Below are 23,487 nucleotides of genomic sequence, written 5' to 3'. Positions count from 1 at the left end.
CTGTGTTAAATATACAATGTTTAAAATGTTGATTTGAATTTACTGGAATTTGGAAGATCAGCAGATTAGAGGGGTTCCTGCACACTGAGTTATGGAACTGGTTAATCACCACACTGTCCCATCTCATAGGATTTTTTTATCTGTGCTACAAGTACACGTTTAATCTCTTGCTTCATGTGGCTGTTTACTGGTCACAGCTCGTTACCATGTGCAGAAATTTTACCTGGCTTAGGGCATGAAGTATGCATGAGGTAAAATCTTACTAGCTTTTTAAGAAGTGCAGGCTTGTGAAATTGAAATGAAGGGGACCTTTGAAAAAAATCAGGATATTTCTTCAAAATTTTACCTTAAATACAGTCTTAATGCACTTTCCAATTAAGCACAAATATAGCACTTCATTTGCATTTAAGATTTCTGCATAATGTGCTTCATGCAGAAAAAGCTGGAAGACAGTATTTGGAACGTGCAGCTAGAGAGTTACAGCAATGTTGGTCTAAGAATACCAGCAAGGTGAAAGTGGTGTGGAGATGCGTTCTTTCTTTTTAGGCTAATGGGAAAAAAAATGTGTGCGTTCAAGCATGCAGATCTTTCTTCAGTTAGCAGTAAGAGCTTAACAGTAATTTGTGGTTTGTTAAGGATACAGGCTCTGTATGAAGTCAGGAGGTTTGTGAGCCCAAAAGATTCCCTCAATTATGACAGCAGCAGAAAGAACTGGCTGTATGATTAGTCTTCTCATTGTCTTGCTCAATCTGAAAAAAGTCGTCTTTGTCTGATTTTATACCAAACTGCAGTGTACAAGCAGTGGGTTGTTTGGGCACCACAGCAAAGTAAACAGTTTTATCTTGTTTTGTGTGAACTTGCTGAAAGAACCAACCCAGAAGTGCTACAACTGTATGTGCAAACTTAAGGCTTAAGAACTTGCCTTTCTGTGTCTTCTTCAGCATCTCATGAGCACTTTTAGTTGTTACTAAAACACAGTGTGTCCACAGTGCAAAATCTGCTTTCAGATTATGAAATAAACATAGCTTGGTGCTGGACTAAAACAACTCTACTGAATACATGGCTTTAGCACTTGCACTTCAGCTGACAAAGCACTAATTCTAATGTGCTTTTGCTAAACCATTTTCCAAACTATTATCTCAAATGGTTCAAGGGCTGTACAATCCAGGTGTTCTACCTTTACTAATGCCTGTAAATGCTCTACAGCATTTGTAAAGGGACATAGAGATCAGATTTCACTGATGCAGATTAAATAGAGTATAAACTCCGTCTGCACTTTACTTCCTCTCATGTGTTTCCGTGACAGAAACTTGACAGTGCCTCTGTTGGTAGTATGTCCTTCTGACAGTTTTGATACACTTAAGTGGAGGAAGGACAGTGCTTCCCAGAATGGCTGAGGCATTTGTTTGCTCTGAGCAGCTGGATGGCAGATCAAAGACTTCTTAAAATACTGAACAACTAAACTTGCTGCTCAGAAGACCAAAAAGAAATTCCAAACCTCAATATTGTACTGATCAGCTACATGGATTGCAAAGCATCAGCAATGATCTGTAAAAAATAGTTAGCAAAACTCAACTGGTCTCCTAGTGGTCCCAAGTCCTGCCTGGGTGGGCTTCTGTGCTTAGGCTGAGCTATTGTGGACAAACCATCTTTTCACCAGATGCAAGGATGAGGAGCAATGCAGTATAGGTACTGACAGAGGTCTTACATTGGTTACATAAATTATTATAAGCTACAGCACTAAGAACTCCAGTTTTAAGTCACCTTCCAACCTTTTAGCACTCTGCAGTTCTAAGTACTGCTGGTACTTGCTTCTGCAATGCTAATTATAAACATGCGTGCCCATGAGGGTCTCCTGCCTGAACTTGAGTGTCACATGCAATTCTGCTTAGCAACCTGGACAGTGGCATTCTTGTTAAGACTTCAGCAGAATTGCAATAATGTACGTGCTTAGCAGGGACACTGTAAAACCAAACCTCTTTCTACAACAGGTACTATTAGCAGATGCTGCCAATGCAGGTAACAAAAAGGCACTACTGCTTTAGGCTCTGAAATGCTGATAATAGCTGGAGAAAAAGAGTTCAGCTGTTGTCTTGTGCTTTTGTCTCCTTTCTTCCCTCCCAGTAATGGATATAAAGGCTGGTTTGCCCTCACTGGAGCTCACGACTTTCATGGTATGGGCTGCTCTAAAGGACACAGGACCAGCATCAAGTAACAAGACACATGTTCTGTGAAGAGCTGATGTTCACTGCCCCTGGAATTACATACAATTGTCCGTAAAACCTCTCGTCCACCATAACGTGCCTGAAGTGCAAAGGAGGTTTCTGAACAGGGAAGGAGAAACAAACAAAATCACTATTATGAGTTTTTTATTCTTTTTGATTTTTATAAACCCACAAATGTCTCAGGAAAAACTGCAAGGGCTTCTGCACCTCTTACATATATGCAGCAGCTTCTCAGACAGTTGACAGAAAAAACATTTTCTTAAGAGGACTAGATGTTAAAGGTGTTCAGAGTAAAACTTTACAAATGTGCTCTAGTCTTTCATGTTTTCTCTATGCCTGCACCTTCTCTTCAGCTGGTAGGGAAAAACATATCTGGAGTCCAAGATATCTAAAATATCCTAGCTTCAGGAAAGGAAAGGAAAGGTCTGGAAAGGAAAAGCCTGGTCCCATTTTTAGTCAGGCATTCCTTGTGATACTGGAGGATGAAAAGATCAAATGACAGTGCTTGTCTCTGTTGGAAGCTCAATATTGTTACTCTTGAGCTGCTATCACCACAGAAGACAGCTGATTTCTCCTTGACCTGCTCATGGAGGAAAGCTCATTTCTTAAGCTTGGACCTGCTTGACCGCTCTGCTATTGAAGTTACTTGGAATCACCAAGTAAACCAAGACACATAGGAAAAGAAACTAAGAACCCCCGGTGACATAAAGCCTCCTACAACTCTGCAAATGGTTAAGAGCTAGTATTTGCCGATTCTGAGAAAAACTGTGGTACAGAGGCTGCAAAATTATTCCTGGAGACATCAAGAAGGAGATTGGGTGCTATTTCTAAAGTCTGCTATGAAGATGTGAGTTCTCTGCAAGCATTCCTTGTGGAATAGAGGATGAAGTGGAAACAACTTGTGTAGATTATATCCCAAAATTAGCCCATAGTGTGGTTCACTATACTAGCAGCTATTCAATCCAAGATTATTGTACGGCAGAGGAAAGTGGTTGCAGAACATTGTTATTTTGTTTGGAGAAGGAGTCAGTGTAGAAATAGCCCCTTTAATTCCCCTGTATATTACTGGGCTTCTGAGAATATAATCAGTGGTGGCTGAGTTAGATGTCAAAATAGGCCATGAAGTGCAAGTGCAGGACAGGAGATGGTCTTGTCATTGTTATTGTTCCTCTACAGGTATCTTCTGTCTGGGACAGCTGATCTGATGGGTCTGTTTTTGTGTTTCTCCTTGTGTCAAATAGTTGTCATTACTGCAGTATCTTGAAAGTGTGCTAAAAAGCAGCTGGATAAAGACAGCTGTGTATCATTAAGACCTAGTTAAAGAAACATACACCATGGTTTACCTAGGCAAGTCTTCACTGGTATTGGGCACACTTTGCTCCTAGGCTTCTGACTGTCTTGAAGGTGAGGACAAGGCTTAGATTTGACTTTCAATCGTGTGAGCTGATGGTGAATGCAGGACAAGAACAGTGTACCTGCAGTCACCAGAACTGCTGAGGAGATGCACTATGTCACTCTGCAGTGGAAGAGATTTCTTGCAAGGTAAAGTCTTTATGCTCGGGTGTGCCACATAGTTGAATTTCAGATGAGTATCAAATAGAGAGTCCCCTCTCTGCTACTTTGTCAGAGAAAGCTTTGAGTAGCCTTAAGTGCCGCCCCAGGAATACAATTCAAAAATTGACTGTTGGCCATAGCCAGAAGACAGAGATGCTCACTGCTACTTGTTGGTATGTCTGGGCTGCTCTGCAGACTGTAAGCCCACTAGACCATGATCATATGCAAAGCTTCTAAAATGGAACTCTGCCTTCTAAAAATTATGTAATAACTGCCTCCACCAAGTCCTCCATGAACCACAATTTGTAAATGCAGCCTTTTTGATTGTAGAGGCAACTTCCCTTGTTTCCACCCACTGAAATGACTACCTGCTATTGGCGATTACATCATATTTACTTTGTGGGTGGAAGCCTGTAAACTGAAAAGCTGGTCACATTGTAGACCTCTCATTTCACATGGGTGGGAAATGAGATACGGATCCCCAAATATTAGTTCTAATTTGACACAACATATGCATATTCCCCACTATACATCAAGATATGCTCATAAATAATTCAGCTGCCCTTAAAAACAACATACGGGCTTACCAACAGTGGTGATTAAAAACAACAGAGTTGCACATTAGTTCCTATGAAGTGAGATGAAATTTAGCAAAAATACAAAAAGATAACAGCTCAATTAGAAAATGCTGAAGTAGTCACTAACTGTTCAGAACACTACTCTGATTCAGTAGCTGCTTTCATCAAAGAAAAACTTTGGGCAAAGTATTCCCTCCACCCACTAGGAATCTGAATTTCTACAATTCTTCCAGGTACCTAGGATATTCTACGTGTAGTATAATCCAGTACCAAGCTAGCAGCTCCAAGAAGAGCAGGATCTGCTAGATTTGAGACCACCACATCCACAGTTTTAACAGAGGACAGAGCCTGTCTATTTATCACATCTTTGACAGCATTAACATAGTGGCTAGCTAGAACTCCAGAAAGGATCACAAGAGAGGGGTTCATGGTGTGCAGAATGTTCACAACTCCAAGGCCTAATGCTGTCCCAGCTGTGAAAAGATAAAATAAAAAGAAATCAGGTAGAATACTCAAAGCAGTCCCAGCATCAGATGTTGAAAAAGGTCTGTTTGCAGGAAATTACAATCTCAGGGAAGTGTTTTATTCCATATGACAGACAGGTTTGAGTTTATGTTATCAGACAATATGAGTTTGCCATTAATTTTTCTTTCAAAAGTAAAAGAAAAAAAAGGCAATTTTATAGCACAATAATGCATTATCCAGTGATACAGATATGAAATACAAAGCAATGCATTACCCCTCTTGTAAGGTAAGAGAAAAGCATTATAAGAGAAAGAGGTCTGTGTTTAAAGCTAGCAAAACAGTAAAATATCACATGTAAAGTAATATGTAAATTGCATTTGCTTGCTCTGACTAGCCATTCACTTGCCTACAATGAAATGTCACCAAATTTTCCAATATGAGAAGACTGAGACCTCACTTTTTTTAAAGCTGACCTTTGCAGAAACTTTTCATGTTCTCATTTTTTGGAACAGAGACTTCTAATACACACTTCTGTTCACATTTCCTCTAACATTGATATTTAACATTTCATTATGATTAGTAACTTAATATAGGGAGGTCTCCATTGTGTAGAGTTGTGTTTTTAGTGTTACAGTGCATTACCATTTCTGTGTCCCCAAAAATTCAATCATGGGAGGGTTCCATACTTTGGCCTATGTTCTCACCTGTTCTGAGAATGCTGTCTGCCTTTGTGTTCCCAAGTTTAGCTGCTTGAATGAGATGTGCAGCACTAACAACCTCCTCCTTCTTCACTGACATTCCTTCTACTAAAAGGAGATCCTCTGTTTGAAGAGCAGGAGAGAAAGCCAAGAGCAAAACACAGTGATGTGTTAAGAAATGGAAGGTGACAAACAGGCAGTTAAGATCTTTACATCTCTTTTACTTGTACAGTGAAGCCTGAATCCTGAGCAATTTGTCTAGCCTCAAGTTCAGCCAAAGTGGTCATGTCCTTATTATTCAGGGAACTGCTTGTAGAAGCAGGACATCAAACTCAAACACATATACTACTGTAATTCACTAGTCTTGTCAGCGCCAAAAGTTAATAAAATAAAATACAAATGTTCTCAAACTTATCTAAGACTGAGAAGCATTGCTGGAAGACAACCACCGTGAAACCAAACCTCACAGAATGCCTGTCAGATTACCTTACAACATTCTTAAAAAGGAGAGACAATTCTACTACGTGCTTCTGGTAATTTTGAGACAAGTGGTTCCAAATGGGGCTTGCCTGGTTGTTGCCATCATTGAAGAAGAATTGTATTGTACTATGCAGGTTGTGGCAGCTCCTGGCTTGGCCATATATAGGAATCCTATCTGGTTGCATGTACACCTACACTCATTTCCTAGAAAAAGATGGCATGTCTATTTTTCGTAATATTCTCTTTGCAATTTAGTAATAATGTTTTCAAAAATAAAAGTACATAGATACCATCATGCAGTTTTTTAGCTTCCCTCTGTAAGGCTATTCCAGAGGCATATGCTTCTATACATCCTTGGCTACCACACAGGCACTCTGGTCCATCTAAAGATACAACAATATGCCCAAGCTCAGCAGCACAGAAAGAACTGCCATGGATCAATTCATGTTGATGAATGATTCCACCTCCAATTCCTGCAAAGATATGAAAACTTCTACAATTAGAAAAAAAAGAGATAAAAACTGTATCTTAAAGGCCCCAATTCTGCAGGACATTGACATTTGCTTATTCTAACACAGACAAGATATAATATGTGCATCAGTGGTCTATACTGGAAACCAAAAATTACTAGTAATTGAAGAACTCTTCTCTGTTCAACACACATAATTAGCAAGCTTATAGCTCCCTCCTATTCATATATGTATCAAAATGGTATATATTCTCCTTCTCTTAAAAAGCCTGTGGGGGGTACTGAACTACTATGACAGATCTTTTAAGCTTGTGAGTCATGCTCTTTATGCACAAAACTAACCTTTCAAGTGGCATTAAAATTTTGCATTTCAGAGGAGATGTTTTAATGCTGTATTTAGACAGCTATATCTGTGTACTAAAGAGCCAGGACACTTAAATCTGTAATTCTCTGCTGCCCTTTCCCAAACCCTGAGTGAGGACTCATCAGCTAGTTATTAGTGCCACTGTTTTAAAGGACTATATATTTAGCAAAGGAGAAAAGTTACCCCACATTTGCTTTTGAGATATAATAAGCAACTGAATATGAGAGATGATGATGCTTATCTTCTCGATATGTATCCTGTCTGACTTGTATTTCTGCAGCTGGAAGAGAATTAAGCTATAAAGCTGAAAAAACCAAAATTATTCCAGCTACAGTTGCTCAGATGGTCCTTATTTTGAAAAAAATGGTTTGCCTGCATAGCTGTATCAGCAGAACTTCTTTCATCAAGAAGCTTATACTATGCAAAAGGTTTCATTTTACTGAATAAATTAAAAAGTACCCCAAAAGAAACAAATAGCTACAGTGCAAAAGGATTTTCTCTTTAAGAACCTAATATATTGGAGTTTTGCAGGCACACCATTGGTGTTTATGCTTTTACAATCAGCTGAGCCTCTGAATGATAGTGCTGGTATGTTGACTTTGGGTTTCATTGAACTATAACATACCCACCTGTACCAGTAATGAGTGTTACAAAGTTTTCTATTCCTTTTCCATGACCAAATTTCCTCTCTGCTAGAGCAGCACAGTTTCCATCATTGTCCACCCAGACTGGCAGGTGCAGAGCATCAGATATTGGAGTTCTGAGATCCACAGAGCTCCACTCCTGAATGAGTTTTGTAGAGTGAAGCACAATTCCTTCTCGGGGGTTTACCCGTCCACCTGTGGAAATACCTAAGTCCCAGAAACACAGGGGAGAAAAATCAAAACTAAGTCTGTGTAATACTTTAAGTAAAAGATCTGGTTTTCTCCTCACAATGACAAATATTTTTATTTCTAATAGTATGCTTTGAACCACAGTGTGAAAGTAAAATTTTCTAAGTATTACTGGCAGTGCAATTTCTGACAAAGATAATTTCTACAACTCCATTGCTCTAATCACAATGCACCCAGTATGTTAAGACTAACTAGATTGGTAATGGTCCGTGTTAGTCAGACAGTTTATGTTCCTACTTCAGGCAAGATGGCAGCAAATCATTTAGTATTTGTGTTTCCTTTTAGTCATATATGAAAGACATAAAATAGCTGACTGTACAAAATAAATTGTTCAAACCCTGGAACAGTACAAGTGTCCTGAAATTTGCTGTAACTCTCAAGATAAAGCATGACTAATCACTGGACTTTGAGTAGTAATTTCTACTTAAAAATACACTGTTTTCCAGGAAAATCAAGACTGTGTTCAGAGATTTGTCTACTGGACAGAATAATGGCTAATAATAGGCACTATTAGCCAAACCAGTTTTCTCTAGCTGGAGAGGCTTCCAAAGTTGATGGACTCTGTCAGGACCTCTGAAAAGTAAGCCACTCTATTATGGAGGTATTTAGCTCTAGACAACAAAGTCTGAACATTTATCTACTATTCTTGTACAGAGATTATATAATTATGTCACTTATCTAAGGATGTTAAGAAAAGAAAGAGTCCCAGGGTTAATATTGTAATAGAACGCTGCACAAAAGCTACAAGACAAGCAGCCTAATTGAATATTAAAGCTGTAAGACTCCCAAAAATCTCACTTTTTAAGGAACAAATAATCTGAGAACCTGTCAGAAAGTATCTAACAGAAATTACATTCCCAATGTCAATGTCTGAAAGTCTCCCTAAGATTTTAAGAACCAAATGTTTATTACAACAAAACCTTATTTAATATTTAGTTGCTAACTCAACAATAGCTTAGTAAAACATGTCTACTTTTTCTAAATGCCATAATTCTGTAATTGATGTAAATGATTATGGGAATTAGCAGAAGCTATCTCTTCATCCCCTTTTCTCTACTATCAACTCCAAAAAGATAACTTAAATACTGCCTAATAGCAGTAAATAGATAGCTCTCACAAGTATCTCTATGCAACATTTGTGTATAGATCTGAGTCTCCTTTGGTTCAAAATTTGTGTTTTGTAAAAGTAAAAAAAAACTTCAGAAACAGCTGCTAGTGTTCTTTGGGCCTGTTAAAGTTTTACTTTTCTCTCATTTTCAAAAAGCTTGTTTTAATATAAATACTTTGTTTTGAGTGGAAAAAAGCCAGCAAAAATAACAAGTTTGAAACTAACTGCAGAGCTGTTGCAATCTAGAATTATATGATCATCAAGACAAAAAGATACTGGAAAAAAATAAATCATAATTTTCAGAGTCCTCTGCAAACCTGTTTTGTATTTGTGGGAGTTCTTCAATTGAAATTATGTACACATAACTAGTATATTGAGTGCTGACAGCAGTTTATAGGTCTAAAAGGAGGAAACCACTTTTTTTCCATTTCTTTCTATCAGTAGCTCTCTCTCATTATTCACTTCCAAGGGTTATTACTTTTACCCTTACCTACAATAGCTGGAAGAAGGCCAGTGTTACTGATAAAAAGTCCATGATTAAGCTGGGAGAAGGCCAGTGTTACTGATAAAAAGTCCATGATTAAGTCCAGCCCTTCTGCTCAGTCTCGCAACCAAAGTTATAGGAACTCTCCATCTTTATAGCCTTAAGGAAATGACTAGAATCTAATACATTAATTATTCCAATGGAATATATATGTAATTCTCTAAAAAGAACTTTCAATTTCAGCTAGTATTCTGATTCAAACTATGAGTCTGAATGAGGCAGAGAGCAGCTAATAAAAATAGCCAGGTAAGAAATTTCTTGTTCTGTAGCACAACTTTTCCCCTTATTACTCAATAATTAAACAGTAAGCAGTCACAGAAGGAAGGGGGCTGAAGAACAAATAGGAATGTAATTCTTGTAAAATGTCAAACAAAGGTTTTCCGCATATATAAACCTCCGTAAACCAGTAGCACCTAAAAACTGTTCTTAGATGCGTGAAATAGTGACTACTGCAGAGTTTCCCATCTTTTCTACAGGAACTTGTAAGCTTTCAAGATTTAGCATTTGGACAGAAAATAATCTGGGTGGTGTATTAACCAACAGATAGACCTTCAAATCAAATCTTTCACACTGACTTATTTCTTCTTACAGCTTTGTGTACTTAACACTTGTTTTAAAAAATACTTCTAAAAGGAGCTGAAATTAACTTTTCTTCCTACTGTGCAATTCAAGTAAGTTTTGGTCTGGAGCAAGCTGCTTTTCTTTTTGGAGCATTTGTCAGCTAAAATGAGGATTTTATGTCCTCCTTAAAAATCCAGGACACATTAATTGACAGCTTCATAAATAACTGTAGTATCTAAGCTCCCAGTCATCATTAAACTGAAGAAGTCTTGTCTGCTATAAACAGACAGTTTATCTGGGAACTCTACTACAGTGTAAGTAAACCAGACATCAACAAAAAAGCTGCTTTTGTCTCTGTTAGCTGCAAATTCAATCTAACTTTTTAGCTTTTTCAGTCTGTGTTTTCAGTGTAACTGAGGATTCTGCTGCACAGTTGATCCTGGCTGTAAAGTAAGGCTTACAGACAGTACAGGAAAGGTGACTCAGCTGCAGTTGTTTCAACAAGAGGTGTTTCAATATACACTAAGCATCTGACTCACAATTCTGAGACTGCAGGGAGCTTTAAAATTCACAAATTCTATATATCACACATTTTACATATAGTTTTAGATTAACTTAGCAGCTTGCTCTCATGGCTGTTACATACTGGGGCAACTTCAGGTTTTTATAGTCAGCTTCTCATTTTCACAATTTGAAAAGTTTTTGTGTTAAGATTATAATATATGAACTCAAAATACAAAAGATGTGTTTTAGAAAGGTATTTTAAATTAATCAGTAATGATTTGATTTGATGTTGAAAAACTTAGATGAAAAGACAAATTTAGTAATTGTTAACTTACCCACTCCCAAAATTCTGCAGTTTACGTTTACTGCCTCTGATGCAGCCTCTACACACATCTTTAGAATTAATTCTAGTCTGTCTTCATAAGTTTTAGGGTTGAGCTGGGTATACTTCTTAACTATTTCACCCTAGAAATTAAAAACAACAAAACATGCCCCACATAAGTGTCCATGATGAAATTTCTCTTCTGTTTAAACTACAGGTCAACTAGAGAGTCATAACTTGTCTCTTTTAAAAAAAATACAGATGTGTGCCTTAGATCTTGGTCCTACAGGCTGTTCTGTGCAAGATTCCTGACAACTCTGAGGGGCAGATTTGCAAGATTAGGCGTTACATTCTGCTTCTGTAATCAACCTCCCCTGTCTGAAGTAAAATACTTATTTTAAGGAGCACATGGATTGTATAAGGAAATATCACAGGAGCTACTGTAACTGTTGTTACGATTAAACCATGGCAACAGCAATGAACTTAAGCTCAATACTATAAAGTGTTAAAAGAAGTAAGAGAGTAGCAATTGGTAAAAAGGAAAGAAACCCCATAGTGCTTGAAGAATAAAATGTTTCCAACTTAACTACCTGGAAGTTTTGCATGGTGTCAAAGACACTGCTGTTTTACTGTCAGGAGGAGAGTCAGCCAGACAGAAATGCTAGAAATTTAAATGCAAAATTTACTATCCTTTCAGAAATAACTTCTCTTCTATGCAATTATACAAAAATATATTTCTGGAGTACCATCTACTATGATGTATGTTGCACAGAAGAGGGAGGGTCCAGGACAAAGGGATTACTTTCAACCCTAGGAGTCATGCAGTGGTAATGAAAGCATTCATTATGCAAGCCTGAATCTGTGGGTACTAAGGAACTAATCTTAATGTAATGTTAATATTTCCTAATTAAGGATTAGGCCAGAAAACTGCAGAAGACATGCTGCTCTAGTGTTGTTATTTTTCCTGTTATATGTTGTAGAGTACCAGGGATATCTAAGTGAACAATATATCTAAGCGAAAAGCAGTGTATTAATACAACTAAACAACAACGAGTAAGAAATAGTTTATATGCAACATGGCTGAGTCATTGTTGGCAAAGTAACTTAGAAAATTCCAAGATGTCAATGATTTGGGTATTAAATCCCACCATCTCAGCATCACATCAGCAATAGGGTTTGGGATTTTTATGATGTTTAGTCTCCTCTTTGCTTTTGGTTTAGAGATAAAGGGGAACGAGAGGAAGTTATGTTGGAAGACAAAGCTGCAGCAAACATTATCAGAAGACACAACAGCTTTTAAAAGGAACTTTTGAAAATTCAGCTATTTTCTTAATGAAAACTACACATTCAACCCTGCCATTTCTTGTTAAATGCTTACATCTGTTGTATAAATTTTATTAGGGAAGTCTGATCCTTTTCATTCTGACTTGCTAACATTTCAATTTTCATAAATGCCACCTCAAAAGATACAATCTGCAAAATGGACAGGATTTTAAAAAAATTAATCTTCTTCTGTCTGTGTTGGCAGACAATGCAGTGTCAATTTTACTATCTATCTATATACTCTTGAAAGTTTTATTTAAGACCTTAAAAATCTGCCAGACATCTCCTTTTAAATGAATGTAAAAATTCTGGACCGTATCAAGTCAATTTACTTAGCCTTTCATCTCTCTGCTGGCAATTTACTTTTTTTTCTGCGTAACTATGTCTAACTGATCTAGTTATCTGGAAGTATGAAGTGTAAGTGTAGGAGTCAGTGTCCAATTCCGAATAAAAGCCAAAGACTTCCGAAACTGAATTTTATTCACAGCTTTAAAGTCCTGCAGATTTGTGTATTTTTACGCTTTCCCCCACCCCAAATAAGAAGATGGGTATCCAAATGAGTTAAAATTATTCAGTCCTAACTATCCCTTCATTTATCAATGTGGATAAGATTTATTTCAAATATTTTTACACCATCACCAACTAATTTTTATCCCATGAACCTGAAGCTCCCAAGTTTAAATAGAAATTTTGTATTTTTTTTATTGATGTGGATAATGAGCTGGTAGTCACAGGTGTATTTACTTGTTTCACTACACAATGCCTTTGCAAGTGATCTGCCACTACACTGATACTGATGCCATTTCAGTAGCCTCACTTGCTGTTTTTTAAGACTTCAGTTTTTGTTATGTTTGCCAAGTATGAACTTTCATATTTTTAAATTAGCTGCCTAACATTTGTAATATGTTGTCTATGACTGGCAGAGCTATGCAAGCAATGCATACTTATTAGCGCTATGACACAGGCAAAGGAAAGCTTCCTACTGTGCCATTACCAGAGAAACAGGTTGAGGAACTTCTAAGCATGGAGACCATTAAATCACACAGTATCCCTAAACCTGAACATCTCTCCATACAAGGCTGTAACTTCAATCCTATTTCAAATAGGTTACTTTTACAGGAAGAGAAGTACTTCAGGCTCAAAACTCAGTCTTTAAAGTCTTTATGAACTCTAGTGTATGCATCAAGTTCTGCTTACTTTGATGATGGTATTAAACCGTCAAGCACCTCTTTACATATATACTGGAGAAAAGATGGCTCCGAGGAGACCTAATAGCAGCCTACCAGTACCTGAAGGGGGCTACAGGAGAGATGGGGAGGCACTTTATCAGGGAGTGTACTGACAGGACAAGGGGCAACAGTTTATAAACTCAAAGAGAGCAGATTTAGATGAGATATTAGGAAGAAATTTTTCACTGTGAGGGTGGTGAGACACTGGAACAAGTTGCCCAGGGAAGCTGTGGATGCCCTATCCCTGGAGGTGTTCAAGACCAGGCTGGATGAGGCTTTGAGCAACCTGGGCTAGTGGAGGGTGTTCCTGCCCATGGCAGGAGGGTTGGAACTTGAGGATCGTTGAGGTCCTTTCCAACCCAAACCATTCTATGATTCTATCAAAGGACAGAGTCAACACAATTAAAACAAAACAAAAACAATTTTAGATGACCGTCATGCAACTCAAATCTGCCAGCCCTTTCCAATGCAAGATCAACGAACTATAATTCAGATGGTTTTAAGAGACCTTTTTAAACCATTTCCTACTGTTTCAGCAATGAAGACACCATACCCTTCCAGACTATCTATTCCAGCCTTCTCTTGCATTGACAGCTAAGCTGGATGATAAGAAAAAATTTAAAATAATTTTTCCTTCAGCTCTTTTAATAATATACTACTTCTTCATGCACAAATGATGATTTTTCTCTTCAGGGAAAAGGCTTCTACATATCTGAAGGCTTCCCCACATCTGCCCCCAGTCAGTTTCTCCTCTAAACTAAACAATTTTAGTTTCTTCAACTTCCCTGTTTTTCATGTCTGTAATAATTATTGTTTTTCTCCTGATTCTCTCTCCAACTGATCTACATCTCTGTGGTGAGATGCATTACAGTGAACACTGTTCCAGCTGAGGCTCTGTACTGCCTTACTGATTATGCTTCTATGCAGGAAGACACTGAGAATTTTTGATTACTGGCTGTTCTTCTCTTGGTAGAAGAGATGCAAAATTCCACAACCTGAACCCACCCACCATGAACCCAGCACTCTCAGTGAACCCAGTAAATTGCTTTGCTGAATGCTGGTTATTGCTCAAAATGGTTCTGTATGTCCATTACATGGCTGTGTAAGGCAGCAGGGAAGTAAAAAGGCTGCTCTCGGAGCCTTTCCCTTTTTTGCTTGACATATAAAAAGTTGCAAGGATGAACAGAGTCACCTTTTATGGGCAACCAACACATCTAAAAATTGTCCTGCTCTTCAAGGTCTCTATGACTTCCCAGAGAGAGGGGGCAGCAAGGACCATGCACCAGCAAATGGGCTTTGCTAGATTTAACAGCAGCCCTAGAAAAACAAACTAGCAGGCAAGTTGTATGGAGACTGTATGAGGTGCAACAAATGAAGGAAAGTCTACTTTACCCCTCAACAGCAAAAGCCAGTAGGACTGCTTTGTTTTGGAGCAGTTTTGCATCATAAACCCATATCCCCACTGTAGCAAAAAAATCCCACAAAGCCCAATGGAGTTTGCAGAACATCTAAAAGCACAACAGAATATTTACCTTCATACTGACAATTGCTACTCGGAGATTTGTTCCACCTAGATCCACAGCCAGAGCACTCTGTGTCTCCAGAATATGGTCAATATCTTGAGAGATATTATCTTTTACAGGAGGAAAACAGAATTTCTTTTGCAATGGCTCTTTGAGGTCAATAGATTTGAGGAACTTCAAAATCCTTGGAACAGCATTACCATCTCCATATATTTTTGAGCTATAATATTAAATAAAAAAATCAATTTAATTGGAAATAACACCGCAATAACATTCTTTATATGACAGAAGGCTGTAACACTGTCATTACAAAATTATGGTATGGCTACTATGACAATACTGCAACTCACACTACTCAAGTCTGTCATCAGATACAGTAGGTAGTGTCAGTAGTTTGAAGATCACACAATAGATTGTGCAAGTTGGGTATTAGCTCCAGTTTGGAATACCAAACATGGAACATAGAAAATGGGAAAGCTAATGATGCCAAAAAAAAATTTAAGAATTTAATGAAGGGACCCAAATAATAAAGCTCTATAATCATGGGAAGTTTATGTATGTGCTACATGCCCAGACAAGATATACTTATCACACAGATAAGAACTATGTAAGAATAAACAGAACATTCATGTCAGTTTGGAACATATAACTCCGGTTTTAAAATATCATCATAAACAGTGTCAGGCATTTGGTACTACAGAATTCAGTTTCATTACTCTATTGAGGTTCTTAAGAAATATACTTTTGATTCTTGTCATTAATTAGATAAATATTATGTCTTGAAGTTATAACAACTTTACACTATAGAACTGAGGGTAAATACTGTATGGCTGAACAATAATGTAAAGCATCTTGCTATAATCTTGCAGCTCCCCTGGAAGCTTGCACTCAGGACTCTCTCCATGGATCACGCCTGAGGTCAATCCAGCTATAAAGTAGCATGTCCTTCATGCACAAATCAGAGGTAGACAGAAAGGATGTTCTCCCCTATGCTGCTCCTATGGAACAAGCTCTCTTAATCATGCTAGTTTAAGCTAACATATGAATTTTGTCCTCTTGACTTTCTATAGGATGTTGAAGTCCTAGTTGTATCAAAACATTACTAGTACCATTTCGCTCTACAAATACTAATCTGCATACCAGACATTGCACTGTGATTCAGAATGAGGCATGTGAAATGAAAAATAACTTGTAACCTGAGATTAGTGCATTAATAGCACTCCAATCGAATATGATGAACCATCTCAGTAGTGAATGGCTTTTAATCTACTGCTTTAACATCCTCTCTGATGAAGCAAGATGAATGTACTTACCATGGATACTGTTTACCAAACTGCAGCTGTAGGGCATGCAGAATCTTATCCTGTGTATCTGCATCACGAACATGAAGAACATTTTCACCTAGATGACAAAAGTTAACATTATACGACAGCTCAGCTCCTCAAATTGCATTAGAGGATAAGAACTGCTTTAGAAATAAAGAAATAATTATTTTTGTTTCCTCTGAGCAGGAAAGACTCCAGCCAGATCGACATTGTTCTTCATCAGTTACAGGCCTCCCCTTGCTCCCAATAGAGCAATGGTGACTCCTATGATACGCTGTCATGCATTATAAAATACTAGAAAGTAGAAGATTAGCCTTCAACGGAATTTTATTATTAAATTCAAAATACACAAATGAAAACAGAGGGCAAATGGATATTTGTGTCATATCTGCATATTTGTGAAATACCACAATACAGTTACTTCCTGAAGTGGTGAAGAGTTCATGTTTTTTAAAGTGAAATTTTAATACATGTCAAACATGAAACTAGCTATAAAGGAAAACAATTAGTTGCCTGTTCTGCTAAATGGAAGCCACTGCAAATGGAGATATATTTGAACTTACGTATAGATAAAAACCTCATTATCTTACATAAAACACACAAGCAAGCACTAACATGATACAGGAATAGCCAGCAAAGCTTTAAAATGGGTCACAAAATATGTTGCACTGATACTGCAAGATGACCTCTGTCAAGCATTCATCTGACTTTATTATGGAACAATAAAACCTCAGAACCATGAGGAAATTAAAGTGGTTAAGCAAACGTACCTGTTTCTCTTCCTGTCTGACGTGTCCCCAGGTTGATGACAGGTGTACCAAATGCTCCCACTTCTCTGACACCACAACTGCTGTTACCAATCATACAACCAGCATGAGCAACTAGCTGAATGAACTGATCAAAAGGGACATGCTTTACTGCCCGAAAATTGGGATGATGTTCAATGCCCTTCTTCCTCATCACCCGAACCATCTCTTTGCTTCCTAGAGAAAAACAAGAGGTAGAATAAATTATTCAAGTTATATTGTTAAATTGAAAGTCCAAACATGTAAAGGAGTTAATAGCTGTTCACTGAGTTGCCAACCTCTTGAGTTGTTTTTGTTCTCTTTTTATCCTCACAATGTAAGTTGCAGAGCTGGGCATGTAAGCCCAACTTCAATCCCAAAATCCAGTGCAAAAATTTTTTGTAGTTTTTAGTTAAAGAGGCAGTAATACTGCTTCTACATGTCACATGGTTTCCCTTCATCTTCCTCCCCACACTGAAAAGCTGAATGTCCTCCAGCAATGTGAACATGGAGCTGCAGCAGATGCACACCTGATGCTGAGACCATCCAGCTATTTCCGCCTGGCAGGAAGTTCTCAGATAAAATCACTCCGTAAGAACCAATGTATGCTTTAAAGACAATCTGTTCTGTGTTCCTCTGTCACAAAGGTATTTTACTCACCTGCATCCACATTAGGGAACAGAACAAGTGTTCTTTTGTTGAAGGAGATGAGTGCATCTAGCGTCAGCTCAAACATCTTTATGGAATGTTTAATATCTGTGGTTACAGGATGTTGCAGAGCAACTATATAATCTCTGGTTTTGACATCTTCACCTGTCCAAATGGAGCCCAAGAAAAATTTTGTTATTGTCAAAGAATAGTAAGGGGAAGGGAGGACATACTTTTGAAACTACCAATGTGAAAGCCTGAACAGTTAAGGCACTTAGGGAGTATCTGACACATAAATTTCAATGCTACAATAAAACTCAAGGGAGTACCAGGATCCACCTTGTTATTTGCCTCTCTAAGCAAGCCTTGTAACTTCAGAGACCACTGCCTAAACGCAACAAACTGTAAACTTGCAGGCCTACATCTAAAGTTTTGCAAAACTATACCAGAGTCCACAGTGTTCTCACACCAATGTAAATCTGGAGTAACATGAAAGCCCTGAAGCTGCTTAGGTTTTCTGTCAGTTCTCCATCCTCAAGCAAAGACTTCATTCCTCTTGCTTTAAAAGAGTCAGTCATACTTGTTTTAGTGCATTTGATAAAGAAGTTTATCTGCAAAATATTCACCTACTGATCAAAGAAGAGTCCAGCTTCCAACTACACAGGTTAATGTGCCATATAGGAGATTGCTTTGTCAAAGATGAAAATACAAAACCCCATTGTTTGTAGGAATGATTTCTAAGAAAATGAATATGAAACATATTCAGAATATTTTGGCACATGTTACCCTGGGACAGTGCGTTCCTCAAAAGAATGTCTGCATTATAAATTCCCTTTGATTTTTTTAGATTAGCCCTGAACAGCTTTGATTCTTTTTAAATACATCCTTTACACCAAAATAACCATTCATATTAGAATGTTTTTAAATTGTTCAGCTCGGAGAAACCACCCATTTAAGGAGTTATTTTTTTTATGTGGCAAAAGGACCAGATGTGTTTACTAGGACAAATTTGTAGCTTTCCAGCTATACATGGTAGAACACATCAAAAGAAAATGTAGAAAGAAAGAAATACTAGCTAGTACTACCAAATATACTAGTTTTTTTAAGAAGGAGCAGGTTGATGCTTGATAGTTCTTTCCAAACAAGCAAACTTACTATGAAGAAGTCTGCCTGTTTCTTTCCTGTACTCTTCTCAGAGACACTGGTCAACAGATCCCACAAACGATAACCTAGTTACTAAATTTGTCTAGCATTGAAAGTCATATGAAAAATATAAAAAGTGGACTGCTCACCTAGCCATATGCGTATAATACCCATGTAGTCCTTATTTTTGGCAGAGAGAAGCTTGTCATATGAGGGACAGCCCGCTAACAGGATGCGGTCATGGTCTTCACACATGGCTATCAAATGCTGCTCTGCACTCCTTGTGCAGCATACGTGGTAATGGGCCAGTTTGGTTATAGCATGTCTGATAGAGTCATCAATGGTCCCACTGACTTCCCCACCTTCAATGTGAAGAATGCGAATATTCATCAGGGCTGCAGATGTGGCCAGGGCCAAAGCATCAAATCTGTCCCCATGAACTATCATTATGTCAGGTTTCAGGCGGTTCAGGACATCCGGTAACTTCACTAATGCAAGGCCCACTGACTCCACCATAGCTGCCTCATCCTCCCCTCTCACAATGGTGTGCAATCTCGTATGAATATCGAAGTCATCTTGTTCAATCATACGATAGGTATTACTGAAGGTAAGAGGAAAAGGGTTACAGTAAATACAACTTGATTTTACAGCAACATAGCTTGACAAAATAACTGCATGTTACAATAGTTGTACTGGGTTTGAACAAAGGCCTGCTTATCACATCTCCTTCATTGGGGAAATTAGTTTTTAAGATTCTAACAGAATGCTCTCATCCATACGAAGATCTTCTCTCATATTCCAAGCATCAGGTTTTTCTAGACACCTTTAATAAGGAGCCCTGCTGAATGTTCTGGAAACCCTCAGAAATCAAACTCTGCTCATATGTTTGCAGAATCTTTCAGAGACTAATATGGCATTAACTACTTTCACAAAAGGTATGTTGACTCCTCCCCAATATATCAACTTTGCTGGACAAATGTATAAATACAACAAATATGATGCAAAGCTAAGGCCTATATGTCCAAGGAAAACATTTTGCAGGTAGCATCCATTTTTCAGATTCTGTATTGAAGTTGTATCAAGACATATATTCATAGACTTAAGAAATCACTACACAAAGAGGCCTTAAGTTCAAAGGAAACAGGCTTTTGCACTAAAGAAAAAAGGTTTTCCACATACTAACAGCTTCATTCCATAATGAGAAAGCTAAAACGTTCTTTGAATACTGAGAATTGTTACAGTTATGTGTTTGAAATACAAAAGATCATACATCTGTATAAGATTACCCATCTTCCACATTCACTAAACCTGACTTAAGGAGTCTGCACACTCTGGCTGAAGTAAGAGAGAAAAAACCCAGAACTCTTCCAATCCCGTCTTCAACCCATCTGACACATTCACTGTCTTATTCAAAGGATTACATTTTTAACCTGATTTAAATAAGAATTCATTTGCATTAGATCTACCCTGCTACTCCCATTCTGCAGATAAAAATCTCACGATCTGCAAGAGGAGCAAAGACAGCAAAGACTGAAGTGTGCCAGCTCAAGTAAAGAAGCAATCTCCATTCTGCGTAACTAAAGAAACCCATATTAATCTACTCAACTCTGCTCACTGCTGTAACACACAGGACATATTCCTACAAGTAACTTGTCAGGTAATTTGTTCTTTTTAAAAGGAAAATTATTTTTATGTAACTGAGTGAAGCAGCTTAGAGTTTTACAGCATAAATTGCATTCCACTTCCAACTCCATTTCCAATTACCCTTCACAGACCTGCATTTTGACTACTGTGTGTATTTATCTCAAAAAAAAAAAAATTTCTTCTCTTTCTTCTATATTCTTTCCCTTCTGAAAGGTCAAAATCTAGGGAAAAAACAAGACTGCATTTTTGGTGTTTTGTTTTTTACTATCCTCAAAACATTACAGTAAAAAACATTTCACAGGATCACCATCATTTCAATTCTGCTGCTGTTGATCACCCTACTCAAATCACTGGAACACATATGTTTTGAGGACCCACTAACTCTCTAGGATTCCTGAGATTAAGGAGTGCAGGGCTAGGTCCCCCCCAAAAAAAACCCCAAGCAAGCAACTAACAGCAACAACACTTGTCAGATCAAAATCTCTATTGCTTTGTGCAAAACAAATAATTTACATCACAGAGATAGGTGTTAAACACGTCAGCATTTGAAGAGTAAGTATTTCATATTACTTTGCACAAGTCTTGCAGACAGCAAAGGGTTCAGGAGTATAGAAAAATCAGGGCCATGTTTCTCCTCTTTGCCAAATGAAATGGGATTACCTTATTTCTCCAGTCAGACAGGATGCCATTCAACATGCTAACCTGGCAAGAAGTTTGATTGGGGTTTTTTGATTGTTTTTTTAAATCAGGTTAGTTTCGTGGTGTTGAATTCACCTTGCCGCATTATTAGATGGAAACAACATCCAGTACAAAGCAAGGAACAGAGCACTATGCTGAGAATGGGCAGCTGTGGAACTTCTGTTCTACGAGTTTGAGATAATGTAACTTCTTCACACCCTGTTATAAAGTGCCAAAATTTCTCATTGGAAAGTCCAAAAAGTGTCTTTATTTAAAGATATGTGTAACATTTCTAAAAGTTCAACAATGCTGATATGCTGCAAACCTTATGCTGAAGTCTGATTGTGACTTGCAAATTAAGTGTTTTCCTATCTATTACCCTTAGTGGGCCAAATCTGGTAAATGCAGCCAGACCAAAATCTACCAAACAACTACCACAATCTCAGCAAGAATATGCATGCTGTTCCTCCTGCCTTTTTCCCAGCAAACAGGAGAATATTCACCTGGGATGTGGGAAGTCCTTCCTAAGGAAGGGATTTGGACCAAGACATCACCTGTCTATCCTCCCAGACAGGTGATCTGACTGCTTACTTACAGGATGTTATAGAGGGGACCCTAATCTCTCCTGCTAAATCGTACCAAATATACCTACCCGTTACTCATTTTGTCAGAAACAGACAACCACCCTTTCCTTCTTCCACAATCCTGGAAGTAAGAACTAATAGTATTCCCCTGGGGTATGGAATATGTAAGGACTTTCTCCCATATTCAAAGCAGCAGAGCTGCAAATTAGCTTTTCTCTGTGAAAATTAAAGACTGTAGCACATTTCATTTGCTATTATACGAAATCTGAATGAACTGAGTTTCTCACTTCACATAGTCTGTGATCCTGATGAAGATCTCAATTACAGCAGTTACACAAAACTTTCCAAAATTCTAAAATTGTCTGAAAAAAGAAACCACCAGAAATATGAAATCTCAGAAGGACCTGCAAAATGCAATAAAATCTGAAAAAAAAATTAAATTGTGTTGCGTGCATTCATGATAAGAAGGATTTTGTTTCAAACATTCATGAAGTTATTGCCAAGGCCCCAGAAACAGATTGGCAGAGATACAAAAATTCACCTTACCCATAATCATCAATCAGATGGGAACCAAGCACTACAACATCAAGCTCAAAGAACTGTGGTTCTGCCTTAATACCAAACATAATGGGAGCTAATTTTGAATAATCAGCACGGTTGCAAGTGGCAACACAAACACGAAGTTTGTGGTTGTTTCCATTCTTCTCCATGACTTCCTTTTGTTTCTGTTTTGAAAGATTTTTGAAATACACTTCCTGAAATAACATGAAAAAAAAGAAGCATTAATAATAATCTTCAGAGGAAGTAAATGGTACACTTAATGAACAGTACACAAGTGCTGCCCAGAATTGTGGACACATCCTAACTCGTTCCATTGATAACAGACAACTGATACCTTACAGTACCTATCATTAGAAAATTTTAGAAAAGGACAGATTTTTTTTTTTTTTTTTTGGTTAAAACTCACTTAATTTTAATACCTCTGTTTCTACAAATATATAAATATTGTTTCAATATAATTTTTAAGTATTATGAAGTTCAGCTATAATTAAACAGTAAAATTAGTTTTTCCTGTTCAGATGGAAGCTTCTGTTTAAGTGGAAAGATTATTGATGCCTTAGTAAATTAAAGAAAAAAAAAATCATATTCCAAAACCACAATGGAACAAACTGCTAAAAGATATATCCACTCACAGACTCTGAACAAAAAGAGAAAGTTTTCACCCGAGACAGTTTATGTATCTGTTAAACTCACTTTATCTCAAGTGTGTTAAACATTGACTTCTAAACCCTTACATACTATTTTGCAGGCCAAAGTACATCAAGATATTCAATAATACAATATTAGGTTACAAAAAGACAACAACTTCTGGAGACGATTAAACAAATAAGGATGATGATTATCATCAGGCAATTTGGAAGCTATTAAAAAAAAAGTTTCAACAATTGAAATACCACAGAAACTCAATATTTTTACAAGCAACATCAACAGTTACTGTAACAAGACATTTTCTCTAATCCAATTCTATGGCTTTTTTAGTAGCTGATCAAACTGCGTAATAATTTTTTAACATTTACCTATCCTCTGTTTACCATTTTTCCTTGCTGTTTTTATTGTGGGGTTTTTTTCATTTAGCAATTGGAATTTTTTTTTTAAAAGCCTATTAAAAAAGGATACAGCAATAACTCCACCAAAATAACCCAAATTTCCTCTCTCCTCAAACAGAAACGACTAAGTTGGTAGCAGAGGGTATCAGACCAGCTATTTATAAGTTTTTTATTTTTCTCCTTCTGAAAGTAACTGGATTTTAAGTAAGTACCATCCTTTCAGTGAAGTCTTT

At 37.5% G+C, this 23,487-nt stretch overlaps 1 protein-coding gene across 1 annotated transcript; it reads right to left on the bottom strand.

The window, feature by feature from the left end:
* Positions 1-4,594: 4,594 nt before the first annotated feature.
* Positions 4,595-22,398, bottom strand: GNE (glucosamine (UDP-N-acetyl)-2-epimerase/N-acetylmannosamine kinase). The gene is made up of 11 exons (XM_010076310.1): positions 22,194-22,398; positions 18,891-19,342; positions 17,611-17,763; positions 16,936-17,148; positions 16,154-16,241; positions 14,850-15,060; positions 10,779-10,908; positions 7,463-7,684; positions 6,291-6,473; positions 5,527-5,643; positions 4,595-4,830 (listed from the first exon to the last, which is right to left on the bottom strand). The coding sequence occupies exons 1-11, from the start codon at positions 22,355-22,357 to the stop codon at positions 4,595-4,597; spliced, it is 2,169 nt and encodes a 722-aa protein (XP_010074612.1). The 5' UTR covers positions 22,358-22,398.
* Positions 22,399-23,487: the final 1,089 nt, after the last annotated feature.

This window comes from Pterocles gutturalis, unplaced genomic scaffold (genome assembly GCF_000699245.1).
Source record: "Pterocles gutturalis isolate BGI_N339 unplaced genomic scaffold, ASM69924v1 scaffold21833, whole genome shotgun sequence".
In the NCBI taxonomy this organism is placed as follows: Eukaryota; Metazoa; Chordata; class Aves; order Pterocliformes; family Pteroclidae; genus Pterocles; species Pterocles gutturalis.
Note: the sequence above shows the minus strand (reverse complement) of the source record. Positions and strands in the feature narration are given on the sequence as shown.

What these genes read in the sequence shown, in the direction of transcription:
- GNE (XM_010076310.1), bottom strand. Translation starts at nt 22,357, where the DNA reads ATGGAGAAGAATGGAAACAACCACAAACTTCGTGTTTGTGTTGCCACT. An exon ending in TATTATACGCATATGGCTAG is followed by an intron (nt 17,764 to 18,890) that starts GTGAGCAGTCCA and finishes CCATTTGGACAG; the next exon opens with GTGAAGATGTCAAAACCAGA. An exon ending in CTGCAGAATTTTGGGAGTGG is followed by an intron (nt 7,685 to 10,778) that starts GTAAGTTAACAA and finishes TCTGGGACTTAG; the next exon opens with GTATTTCCACAGGTGGACGG.